This window comes from Bubalus kerabau, chromosome 18, assembly GCF_029407905.1.
Source record: "Bubalus kerabau isolate K-KA32 ecotype Philippines breed swamp buffalo chromosome 18, PCC_UOA_SB_1v2, whole genome shotgun sequence".
In the NCBI taxonomy this organism is placed as follows: Eukaryota; Metazoa; Chordata; class Mammalia; order Artiodactyla; family Bovidae; genus Bubalus; species Bubalus kerabau.
Window position 1 is genome coordinate 41,592,933 of NC_073641.1, and position 23,876 is coordinate 41,616,808.

The window sequence follows — 23,876 nt, forward strand, 5'->3', positions numbered from 1 at the left end:
CTCAATGGACATTCAATCCTGATTCAAACAATACAATAATTGCTTAAATTTTCAAGTGGAATATGAAACAGACCTGTGTGTTAAAGGCAGAAGTTTAAAAAAGTGAAATTGTTTCAAGTTGTAAGTAATTAATAATAACTTTTTGGAGTCATGAATCTTAATTTTCTAAGGTAATTTTTGTGTGCTGTGACTGTGGGAAAAACTAGAGTTGCAATTTAGAATTTCTAAGAACTTTTAACATAGTAGTATCATGAATATACATAGTCTTAATTACTGTATTTGATGCTCGTAATTTTATCATTTGTGGGTCATCTACTCAGTCTAGCTATGTCTGAGACTATAGACAGTTGGAAAAGAAAAGGAATGTTTCCAAGTCTACTTCTGAAGGAGATTTCTCTTTTCCCATAGCTTCTGGAACATACTTTCTTGAAACACTGCCCCAATCCTCCACTCCCACTCCCACTTTCCAAGGAGCCTGTTCTTCTACCCACTCTTTGCCTTCTGATCATCACCTCACCTGAGCTATTCCCTGACTCCTTTGCCATTGACATACCCACCCCACACCTTCTTTTCTGATGTTGTTGTGGGTTGTTTGGAATTAAACTTACATAGGCACCAAAGCCAGAGGAAATTCAAAAGTTCTAATTACTCACATGTACCTTTCTTTGAAGTTTCTTTTTATGTCTTTTTTTTTTAAGTCTCCACAAACCGGAGGACTGCCCCCAGACTGCAGCAAGTGTTGCCATGGAGACTACAGCTTCCGAGGCTACCAAGGCCCCCCTGGACCTCCCGGTCCCCCTGGCATTCCAGGTAAGGATGAGAGAGATGCGTTATTTCCAGTCTACTTGCAGACCATACCAAATCAGGAGCCAGGGGTGAACCTCAGTGATCTGGGATCACTTGTGTATGATCCAGAGCTTGCGCATGGAAAATCCAAAAGAGAGTGGGGTAGGCAACTGAGTTTACTGAGTTCATGAGGTAGAAGTATATAAGATGTAGTATTTATTATCCATACCATGCACAGAATCCCACAGGCATTAGGCATACTGGGACCTCAGCCTACATGCCAGGAGGCCCTTCACCAGCGTGGAGTGTGGAATCACTGGAGCTTAACAGGTTCATACTTTTGTTTCAGTGTTTCTGCCACTGTGTGCTCCATAGGGCACTCTAGATCTAGCCTTCTGGGGATTTGGGAAGTGAGAATGGGGAGGAGAGATTGCTGGTCTGGGTTATAGTCATCTTCACAGTCCTTTTCACTGAATGACACATCCTTCTGTTTGATTCTAGGTCTAGCTGAGTTTGTCTTCCTCTAGCCTCTAGGCGCTCCATGCTCAGCTATCTCTCAGTTGACCCTTGTACTTCTCTTGGACTCATGGGAACATTTTTGGGCTAGAGCACCATATGGCGGCACAGGGTGTGCTGTCGAGCTCCACTGGAACCCTCTAGAGCCACCGCTCAGCCAAATCTACTCTACTGAGTGGGGCCCCAGGCATGGATCATTTGGGGAACTCGCTAGCCTCCTGGGTCAGGCAAGGAGAGGGCAGCCAGGTCCCCTCTGTCCACGACCTCCAAATCTGAGGGCCTATGTGACTCTGTAGTCTCCAGGTCAATTTCTGGGAGTGCAACCTTTTCTCAAGGTTTGGCAAAAGTCCCCTTACTCTTCTCTTACTCCCATTGATGTTAGTAGTTAAAAAACAATAAGACTTAATTTTTCTTAATACCTTTGAGAGGCTTCTCAAACAAAACCAAATATAGAACGAGCAAGTGCTCTGTTAGACTTTATGATTAGTAGCTTGGAACCTATGTCACTGACCATCATGGGCAGCAGGCAGCAGGTGCAGTCATTAGGGGTAGGGAACATTCAGACCCTCCTAAAATCTTCTTAGGTCTACAATCTGCTGAGGCCAGAGGATGGACTGGCTTTGACCTCATGTTTCTCATCAGAAACAGTTTTGTCATCAGCACATTAACCTGCAAATACAGTCAAAGTTCATCAGTATGGAAGAGCTGCAATGCTTGTTATGAAACCCGACCAAAGGTGGCACACAACATAAATGGCAGAAGGGCCTGGAATTCAACAAGTATAAAAATAAAGGAAGAGGTATAGAAATTCCCTCTGAGTAAAGCGTTGAAATCATTATCCAAATCTTGCTTTCAAGATTATTGTTATAATTTTCATCAATGATTTACTTTTCCTTCAGTTATAAAAGTGGTACATATTATTGTAGAAATTTTTAAAAATGCAGAAAGTTATATAGGATAATACAAAAATCACTTGTGTTCCATCCACTTAGAAAAAAGATTGCTATTGTTTGGTCGCTAAGTCGTGTCCGACTCTTTGCGACCCCATGGACTGTAGCCTGCCAGGCTCTTCTGTCCATGGGATTTCCCAGGCAAAATGAACCACTGTAAAATATTTTTATGTAATTTGTTATAGTCTTTTCCCCCTTTGGATAAAGCATGTATATATATATATATGTATATGTAATATACATACCTATACGTAGTATCATGGGAACCCTGTTGATTTGTAGCCTCTTTTATCTAAAACATATGTTATTTAATATTTTTCTTCATCATTTTTTTTTTGTGACTATATAACATTATTTACTGGGATATATATATACCATTTTTAAACAATTCTGTTTACAAATCCTTTATTATTATTATTATTTTGGCTGTGCCATGCAGCTTGCAGGATTATAGTTCCCTGGCCAGGGATAGAACTCATGCCCCCTACAGTGAAAACACAGAGATTTAAGCACTAGACCACCAGTGAATTCCCTACCATTTTGAAATTTTACCCTTTCAGTATTGATGGACATTTAGGTGGTTTCTAATCTTTGCTATTATAAAGGATCCTTTGATAATCAGTCTTCTATGCAACTATTCTTCCAGGTCTTGCTTTATAGGAAAAATAGGCTTTAGAATCTGGAGACTTAAGAGTATATAAGTCTGTTTTCATTGTTCCATTTAAGAGAGATCCTATTCCATGATGACCTCATGGCTGTGTTTAGGTTTGTTTCAAATGGTCCCCTTATGCCATTGAATCTGTATTATTGAAGAAAGGAACTATGTTTCTATAGAAATAGACAGTGAGTATGAGTGACTAGGCTTTCTCATGTGATGATGTCTGGTTGTTTAAGGAAACCATGGGAACAATGGCAATAATGGAGCCACTGGCCACGAAGGGGCCAAAGGTGAGAAAGGAGACAAAGGTGACCTGGGACCACGAGGGGAGCGTGGGCAGCATGGCCCCAAAGGAGAGAAGGGCTACCCAGGGATTCCACCAGAACTGCAGGTAAACCATCTTGGCATGTCTCCAGGTGACCCTTAGGGTCCAGGAGTCAGAAGGCTTGAGTGTTTTTTCATCCTCAGTGTTGAGTAAACAAACCCTGTCTCAATGTGTTCATCTCACTTTTTTCACCCCAGGATATTTGCCTAAGACCAATGCTGTCAAAGTGCTTTGAAATCATTCTTAGGGAGAAGAGAAATGTACGAAGGGTGAAATTCAGCACCCTCTTTAGACCAAATACAGAGTAACCCTGAACATCAGCTAATTTCCATTTTCCAAATGAAAACATATGTGCAATAAAAAGGTTTCTGGCAACTTGAATATATAAACTTTTAGATGCATGAAATATTATTAGACACTTGGCCATCCCATTTATTTATCAGTTTTGTTACATTTGCATGTTTAGGTCACACAGATAGATATTAATGCACAAATACTGCTGTCTATCAAATCAGCCATTAACTGCCATTGTGCCATTAACTTTTATTTAAATTTTCTCATCAGTATCTTCTTTATCACTAAAGACATTCTGAGCCCTTCACCTACATATTTCCAGACCAGACCATATTCCCTTCAACTTAAAGTTTTTAAAATTCATTTATGAGGCTATCATTGGACATTTTAATCTCAAGCCCAACTACCCATTTATCTGTTACTTCTCTTTTAAGTGATCTTCCGAAATTCTCATTGTCAGTAACACCTAAAACTTGCAAATGTGAGATTAGGTCACACCAATAAAATTACTAAGTCTGAGTTGCTTATTTATTTATTTATTTGGTTAATATTTTTAAAATGGATTCCTCCAAGAAACACCTATCAACACTGAAATCTAGCATTTTATATTGCTTGTTTCTGGCTGAAATGTCTTCCTGAAATAGTAACTTATGATTAAAATTAAGTAATTGAGAGAATATACTGATGAAATAAAACATATTTTAAAGCAAGTCAAGGAAAATTTATACATAATATTTTCTCTGCCCATTTGGGCCTTCTCTCTCCCCTCTAGTGTGCACTGTACGTCTGCATTATGCATTAACCAGACCACGCCAGTGGCAGAAATACCTACTCGACCATAAAGCTCAATCTCTTCTTTTGACAGCAGACATGTAACTCCTTAGAAGATAACACTTAGAAGATAACTACTTACTTACAACCTTATTAATGTTACTAGCGATATTACTTGTATTCTGCCTATTTTACAAGATTATTGTTTCTTGCATTACCAGCCAGTGACTGAGTCTCTGATAAAAATAGTGATGACTAGGGATGGGGGAGCCTGGTGGGCTGCCGTCTCTGGGGTCACACAGAGTCGGACACGACTGAAGCGACTTAGCAGCAGCAGCAGCAGGGAACTTGAAACAATTGACCAAATAAACAGTTCTGTAAGATCAATGATTGTAATAGATAGGGAAAGAAGCAACAAGGAGGAACCATTTCTTGGACCATTACAGACTAGTAAGGCAGGTGGTCCAGAGGCTGTTGGCTACTGTTAAGTGGGCCTCATCCAGTAACAGTACATGGAGTGTCTTATCAAGGAAATCTTGGCTTGGCCTTGGAATGATCATCCCTAGGGCAATGGGACAGTTGGTCACAAAATGCCTCCCAGACCGTGGTTGAAATTAAGGGCAAAAGGGAAAGGATTGTAAAATAAAGAGTGTTGCCCACCAGCCAGTTCTATAAGAACTAAGTCGTTAGCCACTGCAGTCGCCGACCTACAATATACCCTGAGAGGAATTCAAGGTGAAGATCAGGATCAAGTACTTTGTGCTCTGGGAAAACTGGCAGAATTGGCCATCCGACAGTTAAACCTTTTCAGGAGAGAATCTCATGGACCCAGTTTCCTGGGTCTTCCCACACTTAGAAAAAAGCACTGAAACTAGTGACTAAGACGTCTGGTCCTCGAGAATAGCAGTCACCTACTGAGATGCGCGTGTGACAGCATGCACTCCTTCCCCAAAACCACGTACACGCTGGTCTCTCCCCCGACCCCCTTACCTCTTCACAACAGTCCTCACGGCTTTCTGAAAGACTGTCTCCTGGGTTAGAATCCTCAGGTTGGCTCTAATACAACTTTCCAGTTTCTTTCATAGATTATTAATGTTTTCATGGACAATACTATAACACGAGAAACTTTTAAAGAACTAGAAAGTACAGTAACTATCTGAAAGATCAGTGGGGGGAAAACTGCCCTTTATTTGAGCACATGTGGTAGTTGATTACCCTTGGATAAATTCCATCATTTTTCTGGATCTCAGGTTTTTTTTTAAAGGGTGAACTAAGATGTCCTGTGTGTTATTCAACCAGTGTTTGTGTTTTCATAACTTTTTAATGAATGCTGTTTAATTTTAATAACCTGGGGTCTGGGTACCAGTATAAATTTAGAAAGAAAAGGAGACAGATACAGCTGCCCAGGTTATTGTTAGTGTTATTCAGTTGCTGGGTTGTATCTGACTCTTTGTGACCCCATGGACTGCTGCACACCAGGCTTCCCTGTCCAGGTTATAGGTACCTAATAAGATGGATGATAAACATTCTCAGGGCTAGAAATTAACCCAAATGTGTGAATGGTTATATTCTAGTTAAGGGGCCCTGTGGTAGCCAGTTTAAGGGAGAACACCTTGGCAACTGTTACCTTTGCTCTGTCCGCTTCTTAACCCTAAAACCATAATATGATCATTTGGGAGAACTACAGTCACACATTTTGAAGGAAGCCTTAAAGAGGATAGAAGATTGGTCTTAGGCAGATTGTAAAGGAGGGTAACTTCTGGCCCCTTGATCCCCATTCCTAAATCTTTCATCTGACGTCACCCCTTCTTCATCTTTCTGCATCCAGTGCCCTCATGTGGTCCTTCTGACTGCCCAAATCTTTCTGTGTTGATTCTCCCAGGCTTGCCTTCCCACTCTGCCCCAAGTCTTCCAGAACTTCATGTTATTTGCTCTTTCTTCTCTCCCTCTTCTCACTTAAAACTTCCATTCATTCAAGAAGATAACCTCCCAAATGAAAGAACTTACTGATCTAGGGGTTTCTCTGGTGGCTCAGTGATAAAAAATTCTGCCTGCCAATGCAGGAGACAAAGGTTTGATCCCTGGCCTGGGAAGATCCTACATGTGATGGAGTAACTAAGCCTGTGTTCCACAACTACTGAGCCAGCATTGTAGAGCCCACGCTGCAACTACCAAGCCCCCTTTTGCAACTGCTGAAGCCTGTGCGCCCAAGAGCCTGTACTCTGCAACAAGAGAAGACAGTGCAATGTGAAGCCCACGCACCACACTAGAGTGCACCCCAATCCTTGGCTCTAGAGAAAAGAACATGCAGCAATGAAGAACCAGCACAGCCTAGAAATAATAATTTTATTTTTTTAAAAGAAATTATTGATTTAATTCACACTCAGTTTCAATGACTCCTTTGGACAAGGGATTGGCATTGACTTTCAAATGTGACTCTCCAGTGGTGGCCCAATTTCCACCCGTGGGTTATTTCCACATCACTGAGCACTTTCCCAACACCACCTAGATGTCCTATGTGTGTGTGTGTGCTGTCACTCAGTCGTGACTCTTTGTGACCCCATGGACTGTAGCCCACCAGGCTCTTCTGTCCATGGGATTCTCCAGGCAAGAATACTGGAGTGGGTTGCCATTCCCTTCTCCAGGGGATCTTCCTGACTTAGGGATTGAACCCACGTCTCCTGCATTGGCAGGTGGATACTTTACCACTAGTGCCACCTGGGAAGCCGATGTCTTACAGTTCAGCTCAATTCTGACCCTTAAGAGCTCAGTCCTTTGAGACTGCTCCACCCTTCCCCTACTTTAGGCACCAATCCAAGTTCAGGTTGTCACCTGTGCTTGTCTGGCTATAGATCAAAGGTTCCAAATGAGCCCCTCATTGGGTTTGATTAATGTACTAAAGAGGCTCATAGAAGAACTCAGAGAAACATTTTACTTACTTTCTCACCAATTTATTATAAAAGGATATAACTGAAGAGCAGCCAGATAGAAGAGATGCATAAGGCAAGGTGTGGAGAAAGGGGGCTGAGAGGCACTCTCCCCAAATCTCCATGTGTTCACCAACCTGGAAACTCTCCAAAACTTGTCTTTTGGGTTTTTATGGAGGCTTCATTATTCAGGCATAAATGATTAAATCACTAGCTACTGGATTCTCTGTCCAGGCCCTGTCTTCTCTGCAGAGATCTGTCAGGGAAGAGCTGGGAGCAGAGAGGTATGGAGGATGGGAGGCACAGCTCAGTTCAGTTCAGTCACTCAGTCATGTCCGACTCTTTGCGACCCCAAGGACTGCAGCACTCCAGGCTTCCCTGTCCATCACTAACTCCCAGAGCTTACTCAAAATCATGTCCATTGAGGTGGTTATGCCAACCAACCATCTCATCTTCTGTCGTCCCCTTCTCCGTCCTGTCTTCAATCTTTCCCGGCATCAGGGTATTTTCCATGAGTCAGTTCTTCACATCAGGTGGCCAAAGTATTGGAGTTTCAGCTTCAGCATCAGTCTTTCCAATGAATATTCAGGACTGATTTCCTTTAGGATGGACTAGTTGGATCTCCTTGCAGTCCAAGGGACTCTCAAGAGTTGTCTCCAACACCACAGTTCAAAAGCATTAATTCTTCAGCTCTCAGCTTTCTTTATAGTCCAACTCTCACATCCATACATGACTACTGGAAAAACCATAGCTTTGACTAGACAGACCTTTGTTGGCAAAGTAATGTCTCTGCTTTTTAATATGCTCTCTAGGTTTGTCATAACTTTTCTTCCAAGGAGCAAGTGTCTTTTAATTTCATGGCTGCAGTCAGCATCTGCAGTGATGTTGGAGCCCAAGAAAATAAAATCTCTCACTGTTTCCACTGTTTCCCTATCTATTTGCCATGAAGTGATGGGACCAGATGCCCTGATCTTAGTTTTCTGACTGTTGAGTTTTAAGCCAACTTTTTCACTCTCCTCTTTCACTTTCATCAGGAGGCACTGAGAGTTCAAAACTTTCAGTTGGCTCTACAGGCAACCAGACCCTCCTGAGGGGCTTTTCCAAAGTTACCTCATTAACATAACAAAACACACCTTGATTGCCCTTAACACTTAGGAAATTCTGAGGATTTTAGGAGGTCTCTGTCAAAACTGAGGGACAAATATAAAATATATATTTATCATAAATCATAATGTCACAGGTGTCTTTTATGGAAAAAACACAGGGTAAATAAAATTAAAAAGTTGTTTGGCTGAAGGACTTTTCAGATCCTTTAGTATATGCCAATGGGCATTTAATAACTGTACAAAGAAGATTTCGTCAAAATTTTCCAGTATTATTTGCTAATAGAATTTTAATATCTCAAAAAGCCTTTTAAAGTCTAATGTTCACTGAAACCCATGCTCACAACTATTGATATATACTGTCATTCCAGTGGCTGCATAGCATTAAAATGTTAAAAATTACCATGATTCAATTTTTCTCCATAGATTAATGTTCATATTATTCCCACTCTTGCTGTTACAAATATTGTTGAAATAATGCTTGTTCTGAAACCTTGTTTCTCTAAGATAAATTGCCTTTTACTTAACCTCTAACTCTTTCCTTAGATTGCGTTCATGGCTTCCCTGGCAACTCACTTCACCAATCAGAACAGTGGGATAATTTTCAGCAGTGTTGAAACCAACATCGGAAACTTCTTTGATGTCATGACCGGGAGATTTGGGGCCCCAGTATCAGGTGAGAGGTAAAAATAAATGAGTGGATTAATCAATCTAGCAACCAAAATGGGGAAGGAAGGAAGGAGGAAAGGAAGGAAGGGAGGGAGGAAGAGAGGGAGGAAGGGAATGAGTTCTCTGTAATTCTGGTTAAAACATACATATATATATATAAAACACATACACACATATATATACACATACACATATATATGTGTATACACATACATACACACACATGTAAATATACACATATATACACATACATGGGGCTTAGACAATAAAGATTCTGCCTGCCATGCAGGAGACTCAGGTTTGATCCCTAGGTCAGGAAGATCCTCTGGAGAAGGAAATGTCAACCCGTTACCGAAAGGATGGGGGGTGGGGGAGTCTGGCTGCTTGCCACCAATAAACAGGCCAGGGGTGGAAAGGAAAATTAGCTTTATTTCAGATGCCAGCAACTGCCCATCCCCACCCCCACCCCAGGCAACCAATGGGGCAAGAGCTTTTATATACAGAAGGAGAAAGTTACCTGCAGAAACAGCACAGTCAGCTCTGACAGTCATCTTTAGTCATCTGACCAACATCATCTTGATTGTTGTAGGTACAGTTAATCTTCAGTTCCTGGTTTCCCAGGTGGCGCTAGTGGTAAAGAACCTGCCTGCTAATGCAGGAGATATAGGAGATGCGGGTTTGATCCCTGGGTCAGGAAGATCCCCTGGAGGAGAGCATGGCAACTCACGCCAGTATTCTTGCCTAGTGAACTGCATGGATAGAGTAGCCTGGCAGGCTATAGTTCATGGGGTCACAAACAGTCGGACATTACTAAGAAACTAACACTTTCACTTTTATACATACACATATGTATATGTGTGTGTAAATACATATACATATATGTGTATATATGCTATATATATATATAATATATATATAATTTTTCCCTGTTGGATTCAAAATAAATGAATTAGAATCTGAAAAGACAAAAATATTTTCTAAAATGATGACCATGTTTACTTACATTCTTAACTCTCATTTGAACTGAGAGTTCAATGAGAGGGCACAATTATCTCTGACTTGAAAAAACCCTTTAGATTATATTCTCACAATTTAAATATGTTATAACTGAGTTTATTGCAATTTAAACATGTCATAGCTGTGTTCATCCCTTCTCCTTGACCCCCAAGGAAGTCCACATAATTTTTTTAAAACATTAAAAAATTTTTTTGAGTACTTCTGTACTCAATTCCTATTGCTGCTGAAACAAATTACCACAAACTATGTTTAAAACAACACAAAATTATCCTCTTATAGTTCTGGAGATTGGTGATTCAGAATCAGTTCAACTGGGCTAAAGTCAAGGTGTGGCCAGAGCCAGTTCCTCTGGAAGCTCTAGCGTCTTGCCTCTTCCAACTTCCACAGGCTGTCACCAGCCCCACAACGTCTCAGGCTCTGCTTCCATTGTCACGTCACTTTGTCTTCTCAGATTCTGACCTCCTTGGCTCGTTCATAGAGATGGTGTGATTATTTTGGGCCTACCTCGACAATCCAGGATAAGCTCCCCATCATAAAACCTTAAATTTAATCATACCCACAAAATCCCTTTTGCCCTATAAGGCAACAGTCACAGATCCTGGGGATTTTAGGATGTGAGTATACATGCGTGCATGCTAAGTCCCCTCAGTTTTTCCAACTCTTTGCAACCCCATGAACCATAGCCCACCAAACTCCTCTGTCCGTGGGATTTCCCAGGCAAGAATACAGGAGTAGGTTGCCATGCCCTCCTCCAGGGGATCTTCCCAACCCAGGGATCAAAGCCAGGTCTCTTATATCTACCTTCTGCATGGGCAGGCAGATTCTTTATCACTCGTGCCACCTGGGAAGCCCAGACATGAGCATATGTGGAGTCTATTATTCAGTCCCCAACAACTTTCTTACTTCTTGTGCCACAAGCTGCTTCAAGCTCATATTCCATTTTCTTCTGTCCCAGCTCTGGCAATACTCACTTTTCCAAGGAGCCCTGGTTCCTTTTGTTGAGAAGTAGTATTTAGAAGGAGAAGGAAATGGCAACCCACTCTAGTGTTCTTGCCTGGAGAATTCCAGGGACAGGGGAGCCTGGTGGGCTGCCGTCTGTGGGGTCACATAGAGTTGGACACGACTGAAGTGACTTAGCAGCAGTATTTAGAAACAAAGACCCATGCTAAACATACTCATTGCTCTGAAGATGTCACTTCTTCTGGGTCCTATCCATGGGCAGGGCTGGGAAATATACATATATACTAATCATGAGTACATGCATAACTATATTTATTTTTCTATCTATCTATCTTGTGTGTTAAAAAACAGAAAGAAACATGAGTTAATTCTGATACCTCTGACTCAAATCCAGCACCACTGGGTTCATCCTAGCATCCTCTTTGTTTCTTTGCAGCTTTTACTTTGACAAGGAGAACCCCAACTCTCTTAATCTGTAATATATTTACTTATTTGTTGAACCGCCGTCTATGGGATCGCACAGAGTCGGACGCGACTGAAGTGACTTAGCAGCAGCAGTATACAAATAAAGTAGTTAAAAAATTGCACACCCATGTCCCATGAAAAATAAATTTACCAACTAAGGTGCAATGTTTGTATACATTTTTTTTTCCTTTTTATAGTATCTATTCAAAATGCCATCTTTAAAACCCTTGCTGTTGTTGTTTAGTGGCTAAGTTGTCTCCAACTCTTTTGCAACCCCATAGACTGTAGCCCACCAGGCTCATCTGTCCACGGGATTTCCCAGGCAAGAATAATGGAGTGGGTTGCCATTTCCTTCTCTAGGGGATCTTCCTGACTTAGGGATGAAACCCACTAGTGCTGCATTGGCAGACAGAGCTGAGCCACCTGGGAAGCCGTTAAAACCGATCATCTTTTTTCTTCATGCCATTTAGTTCTGTTACTTCATTGATTTCATAATACAGTTAGATTCATTTGTCATAATCTTATTTTGAGATTCTCTGATATTCTACTTGAGCTTTTAAAATTCTGCCTGCAGCAAAATGTATTCTTTGTGATGTACAGTTCTACGAGTTTTGACAAGTGCATAGAGGTATGTCTCCATCACTATTATTTCAAACAGAACAAGCTTTCGTTTCCCCAATTCCCTTGTGCTATCTCTTTGTAGTCAACCCCTGTGAACTACAACCCCTGACAATGACTGATTGATTTTCCATCCCTAGAGCTCTAAAATATCATATAAATGGAATAGTCATACAGTCTTCTGGTATTAAATAGTAGAATATAAGTCACTTAACAAAATTAATTTAATATTTATCCATGTCTATGTATTAATCAGCAGTGTGTTCCTTTTTCTGGTTATGTATTTCACTGAGTGGCGATATTAGTTTATCCATTCATGAGTTAAAAAACAATTTAGATTATTGGTGAATTGACCCTTTATCATCATATAATGTTTCTATTTGTCCTTAATAATATTTCAGAGGTCTACTTTGTTTGTTCCCTGGTGGGTCAGCGTTAAAGAATCCACCTGCCAATGCCTGCCAAGCAGGAGACATAGGTTTGATCCCTGGGTCAGGAAGATTCCTTGGAGAAGGGAATAGCTACCCAGTATTCTTGCCTGGGAAATCCCATAGACAGAAGAGCTTGGCAGGCTACCATCCACGAGGTCTCAAAAGAGTTGGACACGACTTTGCGACTAAAAAACAAAAACTGCCGGGGTCCAGCCCCGGTGGATCCAGGGAATTTGAAGGGGAGACGGCTTTGGCGATCAGGATACAATAGAATTAAAGATATAAAGAGTGGTTAAATAAGGATAGCTCAGTGAGAAAATTCAGTGGAGAAAAGAGGCTGAATAACTTGGTTTACGTGGAAAGCTAATAAAATTCCAAGATAAGGAATTTGCGTCACCTACGTAGGCCGCAGGCGTCCTCCCATTCTCCTGAAGGAGAGGAGACACTAAGGCCTCCCCGGTCAGATCTTAGAAGCCCAGGCAAAATTAGTAGGCTTGATGAGTCTCCACGCTACAGATGGGAATTCAGCCAGAAGGTGAGAGAAAGAACGACATGGGGAGACCAAGCTTTGGTGAACAAGGTCCGCACTTTATTTTCCAAAGTAGTTTTTATACCTTAAGTTATACATAGAGGATAATGGGGGAAGGGGTAGAGTCATGCAAGGACAGCAGTCCTTGATCCTAATCGAAGCCAGGCTTTCTTCCTGCAAATTTATCATATGCAAAAGTTTAGGTGATTTACATTATCTTCTGGCCAGGAAGCCTGTTAACATTTTATGACTCTTTCTTCAGAAAACTAATTTTTCTGTAAAGGTGATTATTCTAAAGTTAGGCGCCACCCTCTGAAAGCATTAGATAAAGTTGCATTCCTATAGGGCAAAGGTGTGGTGGGCTATAACAAGAAAAGAATTAACTCAAGGGTCCAAGGTTACAAACATTAAAGCTACTACTTACATTCCTATACACCAATTATATTAATCAATACACTCCCAGGGACACAGTAGGTAAGGGATATGGAAACTTAGCAGCAAACATTGGCCCAACAAGTGAAAAACCCTTCACCAATACAATTTCTAATCAATCTTTTAACTGCTCAAAGGAATCTGTATTTAGACAGTGTAGAACATCTCATGCCTCTCATGGTTGGGAGGCTGTGAATAATCACATGTGGCCGGAAGAACCTGTTCAGGCAGGCTAGAGGACTTCCAAAGGAGTTTGTAGGTTGAAACACTCTTGTCAAGCCCAGGAACTTTATTAACTGGAGCTGTAAGTTAACTCTTTTTCAGAGAGAGGTGGTGGGGGACAGCCCCCTGTAAATCAGAGGTGTAGGTGAGAGCACAAAGCGGTAAAGTAGGCAGACTCTGGTTTTTGGGGTAGATGCTTGAGAATTTCCAGGGGGACTCCTGAGGCTCTATCCCGCCTTTGTGTATGCTGAGCCTCCTTCCTCATGACCTTTGCCACGGGCGGAGTTCTCACGCTGGCTCCCAGCAAAAAACTACTATGTTTAATACATTACAGCTTCTTCAGTTTTCTTTTGGATAGTATTATGTGTATATGTATATATATATATATATATATATATATATATATATATATATATATAATGTAATATTATATATATTATTACAAATCGCTTTCTTAATTTTCAACTTTTGCCAGTTGAATCATTTGTACATTGTCAAGGTATAAAGTAATTGCATTTTAGTTTATCAACATTATCCTCTTCTATAATTTGAACTTATTCTGTAGTTATATATATATATTCATTGTTCACCATTGGTCATTTTGCCAAAGTTTCCCAAACATCTCTTTATTAGCTAAACTTTGTCCTTTAATTAGAGATTCCCTAATAGCTCAGCTGGTAAAGAATCTGCCTGCAAAGCAGGAGACCCTGGTTCAATTCCTGAGTTAGGAAGATCCCCTGGAGAAGGGTTAGGCTACCCTCTCCAGTATTCTTGTCCTTTAATTATTTTCTCAAAAAAGCTTATGACATCAGTATTCTCTAAGACTTTACATGCTCTAAACTGTTATAACCTTGGCTGCAAATAAAAACCTTAGTTTACATATTTTTTTCTGGTCCTGTTTTCTGGCATTTGGTCTGGAGAACTCAGACATAAATCTGAGCTTTTTCCTCTTATAAATGACTTAATCTTTTTGCTTGACTTCCTGAAGAATTCTTTATCTTCAAAGTTTAGTGATTTTTCCAGAAGAAATGTTAATCATTCTGGATCAAATTTTCCTGCTGTGTCTCTTCATTATGTGTATGGAACCCTTCTTTTTGTCCAGGAAAGTTTCTTTGAATTATATCTTAAAATATAAATACAGTTTTTTCTTCTCATTGTTGTACTAAGGTGAGGTTGGCATTGGGAGCAGTTTGTCTTGTGTTAGGAAATCAGGCAATAATGGGCTATATTGTCTATAGCATATTTCAGTTATAATAAACCCAATTAAAAGTCAACTAGATTTTTATCATCATAGACTGGCAGTTCTGAACAATGTCAGATATAAAATATTCTTATGTGCTCACAAACAGTACCCCGTCCATCTTAGTACAACACTTGTTAACTTTTTTAAGAACTCTGATTACACTTTGTTTTGTTTTTAACTTTCCTTTGTCTTCTACATGTATTATTTTCTCTAATTTTTTGGTGTTCTTTACTTCCATTTCATGTTTGCTTTTTTCCTTTGGTGGCACTAGTGGTAAAGAATCCACCTGCCAATGCAGGAGACACAAGAGATGCAGGTTCCATCTCTGGGTTGGGAAGATCCCTTGGAGGAGGTACAGACAACCCACTCCAGTATTCTTGCCTGGAGAATTCCATGGCTAGAGGAGCCTAATGGGCTACAGTCCATGGGGTTGCAAAGAGTCAGACACGACTGAGTGGCCAACACACACACATCCTGCATATGCTTAATTGCTTCTTCCTAGGATTAATTCTCCTTTTCTTCTCCCAGTTCCTTCTCTCTTCTGCCTTGTTTCTGTGGTACTATTTTAACCTTTTCTTTGTTTTACATTAGTCTTGTCATCCTGGTTTTCAGTTCTGCCTCTTGTCTGATCATTTCTACCATGGGTTTCCACATTCTGTCTTACAATGTTCTTTCATAGAGAAATTTCCTTCATTAATATACTTTTAAACCCATGATGGAACCTTTGGTTTTATTTTCCATCTCCCACATGATGACATTTCTTCTTGTTGAGTATTTTTTATCTATTGATAATTTTTGTTCTTTTCTACTTTCTAAAATTAACTGATGGTTGATGGATTTCCTAGATCAGCACTATGCCATAGTTTCTTGAAGAAGGGAAGGGACCTCAGCATACTTCTTGGCTTGGTAATTCAATGTTTCCTCCCTTGCTGCCAGGGGACTCCTCATCTCTCTCTCTGTCTTTTTTAATATAGAATGCTTCATAAATGTGTATGTCATCCTTGCACAGGGTCCATGTTAATCTTCTCTGTATCGTTCCAATTTTAATATATGTGCTGCCGAAGCGGGCACTCTCTATTTCTTTCAACTACAGCAGCTCTGTGTGCTTTCTGTGTGGCCACACTTCTCTGCCTTCCCAGAGTCACTGGGTCTAGAGAAACATGAAGCCAGCCTTGCTCTGGCCAGTTCCTTTGCCTCCTATTTGCTGGCAGATCCCAGGATCCACCATTGCAGAAGGACTTTTCACACTTTCTGTACTTTATCTGGCAAACTTCCTCCCAAATATAACTTTTGCTTTATCCCAGCTCTGCTCGAGGGAGCTTCTTTTCAGCATCAGTACTTCAGAGTGACCCTTCTGTATTGGGGGCTGGGGGAGGGCACTTCTCTGGGAATTGTTTGAGATCTGCTGCCACTTGGCCTCCTCAAAATTCCTTGCCCAACCTCCATGTTGCCTCCACGTGACTCTGCCTGCTATCACTGACATATGACAGCACTTAACTGACACTTGAAGTTGATTGATTTTCTTTCTGGTCTCCTTGTTTTGCAGAGAATGGATATTTTTGGTGCTTGTTTTCAATTTTCTTTGTCTCTGTCTCTGGCATTGAGAAGGAAAAGAAGAAAATTCTGATGGAGGCAGTGGCCATGTTAGATTTGTCACAAATACTTTTAATGTGTGCCTTGATTTATTTTTCTACCCAGCTGAAGTCAGAAATGAACTGACATATGCAGTGAAAGAAGCAATCTTTCATCACCCTTCAGTCAGCTTTAAACCTTTTTATGTGATTTTCTGCTCTGAAGATTTATGTTAAATTTTCCTGTAACTGTTTTGTTAAACACTTCTAGATATCCCCAATGAGTGGTTCCATTGCTTTCAATGATTTTATAATTGCAGCTCAAGGATTTAGTTGGTTTTTAGAATTTTCTTGGGCTGGACATAATTTGGACAATAACAACCATCATTAGACTCCCACTTTACTGTTTAAACTTTTGAGTTGATTATAAATGACCATTTGAGAGTTATGGGACAGAGAAGGTTGAATTTCACATGAAGATGTGAAAACCAGAGTGAAAATATATTGTCTCTGGTTTCAGTATGTTCCCTTACAGAGAAAAGCCATGTGTGGATGTAATATAGATGCATTTTTATATTTCCAATTCTAGTCATTTCATTTATTCACCATCTGGTTTCTTAGTGTTTCTAAAATACCTCTACATCTATTTTTTTAATAGCGGTCATCATTTTTCTTCAGGAAAAGTAATATTTTTTTCTGTCATTTTTATTCCCACTTTATCTTCTTGAGGCATTGAAAATTGTGTGTGTAAGTAATAAGTTTTGTAAAATACAAAAAACTGCACACATAGAAATTATTTTATTTGAGTCTCTGATTTCTATCTGCCTTTATGTTTCATCTGTAGATCCACCTTTAGGCATATGAATGGGCATCAGTAGATCCACCTTTAGGCATATGAATGGGCGTGGCTTATTTTTATACTGTATCTTTTATTCTTAGCGCATTGAAAATGCAAGCCTGGCTCCAAATTAAGCAAAATCATACATCTCAATGGACATGAGTTTGGGTGAACTCCGGGAGTTGGTGATGGACAGGGAGGCCTGGTGTGCTGCAGTCTATGGGGTCACAAAGAGTCAGATACGACTGAGCGACTGAACTGAACTGAACTGAACTGACACATTTGTATGTGGTTCAGCTTGACTCAGAGGCAGATGGATCAACATGGTAGCCTTATAGCTTCTCTTTTACTTGATTGCACCTTTGGAAAACAGCATAGAACTGTGTGGTGCTTTTTTTTTTTTTTCCTTCCAGATGTTTCTGGGTTTTTCTTTCACAAAGTATACTATGATCTGATTGTGTTCCCCCAAAACTCACACACTGAAAACCTGATGCCCAAGATGATGGGGTTAGGCATCACAATGAACTCTCATAAATGGAATTAGTGCCCTCAGAGAAGAGACCCCACAGAGTCTATGGGGTCCATTCTGCTATGAGAGGACACAACCAGAACTCAGTGACCTGAAAGAGAGCCCTAACCTGGTCTTGGAATTTCAGCCTCCAGAGCTGTGAGAAATAAATTTGTTGCTACTTCTAAGCTACTAAGTCTGTTTGGGGCTTCCCAAGTGGTGCAGTGGCAGAATCCACCTGCCAGTGCAGGAGATGCGAGAGACCCGGGTTCAATCCTTGGGTTGGGAAGACCCTCTGGAGGAGGAAATGGCAACCCACTCCAATATTCTTGCCTGGGGAATCCCATGGACAGAGGACCCTGGTGGGCTACAGTCCATGGAGTCACAAAGACTCAGACATGTCTGAGCAACTAAGCACGAGCAGTCTGTTGCATTTGGTTATAGCAGCTCAAATGCATTAAGGCAAGGCTATTAGTTTAAACATGTAACATGGAAATCAGTAAGAATGTGCTACTTTATGTTCATTCATCTTTCTAAAATGCACTCTCAAAACCAAGATCATTTGAAGTTAGGAAGATTTTCCTTTTCATTCATCTCTCTACTATTAGATTCCTCTTAATCTTTCAGTAAAAGTATTTCCTAAATTGGTATTTAAAGTGAATCAGGTATATTAGGTTGCTTTCAATTAGCAACCCTAGGCCCTTACGAGAAAACTAACATATTTTAAAGTGTGTTGGTCTTTTTTAAATGAAAAGTGTTCATATTTTTAGTAGCAAGGTCACGCTGCTCAAAGTTCAATCTATTTATTGTACATAATTTCACCTACTTACAGTGAATAACATGAGAAATTGCTGCAGTCATTAGAACTGATGAACATTTCTCTGTGCTATATGACTTCCTTATCTTTGGTTAATGGCAGTGCTGTCCTTGGGTCATTTTGTCAGGCCACAGGAGGCCACGGGTACCTCCATGCTGGGCTCTCTACTGTGTCCTTATACTGTGTCCACCTGAGGAAGGTGCTGCTGATGGTTACTCTAAACCTAAGGGGATAGACTTTTATACCTTATTCTATGCACTGAGAAAGTCTCATAAAAATTTAAAGGAGTTTGAAGGTGCAAGCAGATAAATGGATACTCATAGGAATAAAGGCCAAGAAGAACCTACATAACGGGAATTCCCCAGTGGTCCAGTGGCTAAGACTCTGTGCTCCCAGTTCAGCGGCCCGAGGTCCAATCCCTAGTCAGGGAACTAGATCCCACATGGCACAACGAAGAGTTCTCATGCTGAAACTAAAGATCTCACATGCTGCAATGAAGACTGAAGATCCTGAGTGCCATAACTAAGACCAAGGACAGCAAAAAAAAAAAAAAAAAAAAAAACGAGCTTCCCTGATGGCTCAGATAGTAAAGAATCTCTTTTCAATATGAGAGACCCAGTTTCAATTGCTGGGAAGGGAAGATTCCCTGGAGAAGGAAATGGCCTGGAGAATTCCATGGACAGAGGAGCCTGGTGAGCTACAGTCCATGTGGTTGCAAAGAGTCAGACAGAACTGAGCAAAAAAAAAAAAAAAGAACCTACATACCACTTAGAATACCAATAAATGAAATGTGAAGTCCAGTGACATGAATGCGAAGTCCCAGTCCTCAGCATTCAATAGTTAACATAAGTGTGGATTCATATCTGCCTCTTCCAGGTGTATACTTCTTCACCTTCAGCATGATGAAGCATGAGGATGTTGAGGAAGTGTATGTATACCTCATGCACAATGGCAACACAGTCTTCAGCATGTACAGGTAAGTGGTCTTTCCTATCATAGGTATCCATGCTGCCATTGTTTGCTCAAAGGATGGCCAATGTCAGGACGTGAATAGGATTCAACAGAGACCGGCACAAACTTTGTTGTCATCCAGAGCTCCCATACACCAGTATATGGTCAGATTGTCATTACTCTTTGTGGGGCAGTGAATCTGATAAACTTGAACACACACAGGTTGATAAGAGGTCTTGAGCTAATTACTAGCAACACTCATCATAACTAATTATTTGCATTCTTTTCTTAACTCTTTCTTTCCTTCTCTCTCAGGCTTTCCTTCTCCTTTCCTACTCTCTGCTCCCTTTGCCTAGAGTTTAGCTCTCTTGATGGCCTTCTCTATCATCCCTGGAGCTGGCAGATTAAGAGCTGGAAACCAATCTCCCTCTTTAGGCTGTGTTGCAACTCTGATGTTTATCTTAGCAACCTGGCCCTAAGGCTCCTTGGAGAAAAGTCCATATAAAAAAGAAAAAATGCACTTTGCTCTGATGTAAGCTTAAGATGTCAGAGAAGACAATGGCACCCCACTCCAGTACTCTTGCCTGGAAAATCCCACACATGGAGGAGCCTGGTAGGCTGCAGTCCATGGGGTCGCTAAGAGTCAGATACGACTGAGTGACTTCACTTTCACTTTTCATTTTCATGCATTGGAGAAGGAAATGGCAACCCACTCCAGTGTTCTTGCCTGGAGAATCCCAGGGACGGGGGAGCCTGGTGGGCTGCCGTCTATGGGGTCACACAGAGTCGGACATGACTGAAGTGACTTAGCAGCTTAGCAGCAAGCTTAAGATGTAGAGAAGAGGCAGAGAGCCAACACCTTTCCCATAATTAAAGAAATGGGTGTTGAGAAACTATGAAAAACTTTATTTGCTATCTTTTTTTTTTGTTTGTTTTTGATGATTTGTGGGGACTGACATTTTTTTTCTTTTGGAACCTGGCCTCTAGTAAGATGGTGTATTTGAAAAGCCAAAAGAGAAAAGATGAGTTAGATAGGTGAAACTGCTACAACAAAGAGATCTAGAAGACTGTGGCTTGAACATATTAGAATTCTATTTTTCTTGGCTGGTTCCAGGTTGGGGAACAATGGGGTAGAAAGAGAGGAGGGGAATGTGTGGAAGTTGGATGGAGGATTGCTCCAACAGGTTTCTGAGGGATGTGGGCTGGTAAAAGCTTTTCTGCCATCTGTAAAACTGACTCCCAAATTTGCACTGGTCATTATCATTGCCACAGTCAGAAGGTAGAAAGAACAACAAGCTTTGATGCATCAGACATTCTACTCCAAGTCACCACATTTTCCCAGATGGTTTTCTCTAACATGACAGGGATCTCCAGCTTTGAAGCCCACAATATCTATTTCCTCATTGCTCTGTCCCTGACCATGAGCTTATGCAACATGTTTCAGTTTGGGTTAGGGCAGCACACTTCTTTAGATACAAATTCTATTGTTAGTTAAGGTGGATTGAACTGCTCTAACATTGACCCAAAGGCTTGAACATGATAGAAATTCCTTTTCTTTTCATGCCACAATCTTCAAGCACTCAGGCTTCAATAAAAGGTTTCCAAGTTCATTCTGGTCATTGTCATTAGCATTCCACACAGTCGTAATGAGGAAAGATCAAGGTGGATTGTTTGTGGGAGTTTTACTGGCCAGTTCTATAAGTGGCACATGTAATTTCTGCTCATGTGTCATTTAGAGAATTTAATCCAGATTATAACTAAATGTATGGGACTCCGGGAGAGAGGGGGGATAGATTTTGGTTAAGATCTGACTGTTCTCTTCAAAGACTAAGTAGTTGGTGCGTTTTCTTTTTCCTTTTAGCTATGAAACAAAGGGGAAATCAGATACATCCAGCAACCATGCAGTGCTGAAGCTGGCCAAAGGGGATGAGGTGTGGCTGAGAATGGGCAATGGTGCTCTTCATGGGGACCACCAGCGCTTCTCTACCTTTGCAGGCTTCCTGCTCTTCGAAACTAAGTAAAACTATGAATAGACCAGCTCCACTTTGGGGAAGACTTGTAGCTGAGATGGTGTTGTCATGATCCAAGGGATTTTAGAGTTGATGGCTCTACATGTTGTATTTAAAAACATTTTTATTGGTTACATTGATAATCACAGTACAGGTACATCAATAATGTGGGATGACTCAGGGGCTCAGAAGAATAAACCACAAAATAGTCTTCCCAAGAGACCTTGACTAATATACCCAGCAACCTTTATTGCTCTTTTCTAGGCACCTAAAAGAGAATTCCCCTCTTCATACAGGTTAGAAATGATTGTTCCCATCAGAAAAGTCATTTGCAAAGAATTTTGGCTGCTCTAATAACAGCTTTCAGGAACTCTTAAGGTTTGGGGTTCCTTATTCTTTGGAGCATTGCAGAGAATAGGGTGCAGTGATTATGATGGGGACAAGAAAAGAATAGGGGGCACTTGCCTGGATCAAGGTACCAGAAATATTTGTAAAGTCTAAACTGGGGAGTAACACTTTGATCCAGTGGGTCAATATTCGTGAATAAAGTAGATATTTTTTAGTAATTCCAGATAGCTTTTAGATAGCAGAAGTATTCACAATGCTCACAAATAATTGACTCCTTTTTAATAAGGATACTGCTATAATTAAATCTTGACTTCTAATAGCATTTATTTTTGGAAATAGAATTTTCCTATGATCCAAAATTGGGCTTATCAGGTCTGGATTATCAGATGGACTCTTTTTCCATTGTGTTTCTTACATAACAATAGAGCTCTGTTGACTCTGGCCTGCAGTGAGTGCAGGTTCATATTGTGCAAATGTAATCACCTACTTTTCTGTCTGCTTAGAAATTAGCCTAATATTCTTTACACACACTGGCATGGAGTATTTAAGGAATTGTAAACCCAGTCATATGCAGTCAAACTGATGTGTACAAAATATAAGGGCATTTCACTCAGCAGACATATCATAAAATTGCTTAAGCTTTTTAAAAATAGAAAATTATATGGGAATTCCCTGGTGGTCCAATGGTTAGGACTCAGTGCTTTCATTGCCAGGCCTGGGTTCAATCCCTGGTCAGGGAACTAAGATCCCACAAGCTGCATAGTGGGGCCAAAATTTTGTAAAAATCTGTGTATTTTAAAAGGTTATATGACTTCTTTGATTACCATATTTAATCCATTTTCATGGAGTAGCCATGCAGCTAGACTTTTGCCTACTCCTCCCCCAAAATAAATTCTCAAAGGATTAAGTTTGCCACGAAAACTACACTCATGAGAATGTGCCATAAATTCTGATGATAGAACCCTAAATGAGTTAACTTTAAGCAAAGAATTATTGGAATATGAATTTACCTTGATGTTGAATCATATTTAAAATGCACTACAGAGATGTCTATCTAACAAATATTACATAATGAATTCCCTTAGAAGTAACAAACCCTTAAATTTATTTTCTGTTACAATTTGAATATTCACAAAGACCTTTTTAACTGTAAATTAACTTGTATTTGATTACCCCCTATAGCTAGAAATGGAAATAATGAATGAGAGCTACCCTGTTAGCTAATTTAATGTGTTCCACATTCATGTCAGTCTTTGACTCTTTCCTTTTGATCTTCAAATATTTTGAAATTCTTCCTGAATCCATATGCAATGCTATTTTAAAGTGAAATGGATATTAGCTCTAAGGTGCTTGACAGTAATGTCTTTGTGATTTTGTGTATATTTTCCCTCTCCCACCTCACCCTGGAATGGAGTCATGGGGTTGAAGTTTATTTTTACCAAATTTCAAAACTTTCCTTGAAGTGCATTGCCAATAGATAACTGAATGTTGCATGTTTCCCAGAAGGACTTTATATCTAAAGAGCATGCATTACTAATAAAGTGATTTAGAGTAAGATATTGACCTGGCTTTAAATAAAACTGAGGTAAGAAAAATGTAATAAGTATTACATGGAAATAAACCCACTTTTGTTAAATGTACTATTTTAGAATGTTTTTAATTAAGTTGAATAATCATGTAATTATAAGTCACTATAGCATCCGGTCCCATCACTTCATGGGAAATAGATGGGGAAACAGTGGAACAGTGTCAGACTTTATTTTTCTGGGCTCCAAAATCACTGCAGATGGTGACTGCAGCCATGAAATTAAAAGACGCTTACTCCTTGGAAGGAAAGTTATGACCAACCTAGATAGCATATTCAAAAGCAGAGACATTACTTTGCCAACAAAGGTCCGTCTAGTCAAGGCTATGGTTT

The 23,876-nt window shown here is 40.3% G+C and overlaps 1 protein-coding gene and 1 non-coding gene across 4 annotated transcripts in view; one reads left to right on the top strand and one right to left on the bottom strand.

Annotated features, from left to right (window-relative positions):
- C1QTNF3 (C1q and TNF related 3) overlaps window positions 1–23,578 on the top strand; it is a 32,491-nt gene extending 8,913 nt beyond the window's left edge. For all 3 annotated transcript variants that reach the window (XM_055554608.1, XM_055554609.1, XM_055554610.1), the window contains exons 2-6: window positions 699–810; window positions 3,147–3,301; window positions 8,877–9,006; window positions 19,527–19,626; window positions 21,463–23,578. In XM_055554608.1, coding sequence (XP_055410583.1) covers window positions 699–810; window positions 3,147–3,301; window positions 8,877–9,006; window positions 19,527–19,626; window positions 21,463–21,622 — 657 coding nt within the window. In that variant the 3' untranslated portion in view covers window positions 21,623–23,578. The remainder of the gene's footprint in view (window positions 1–698; window positions 811–3,146; window positions 3,302–8,876; window positions 9,007–19,526; window positions 19,627–21,462) is intronic.
- On the bottom strand, window positions 15,881–15,987 carry LOC129633484 (U6 spliceosomal RNA). The gene has a single exon (XR_008705068.1). It is a non-coding gene; the product is annotated as a U6 spliceosomal RNA (small nuclear RNA).
- Window positions 23,579–23,876: the final 298 nt, after the last annotated feature.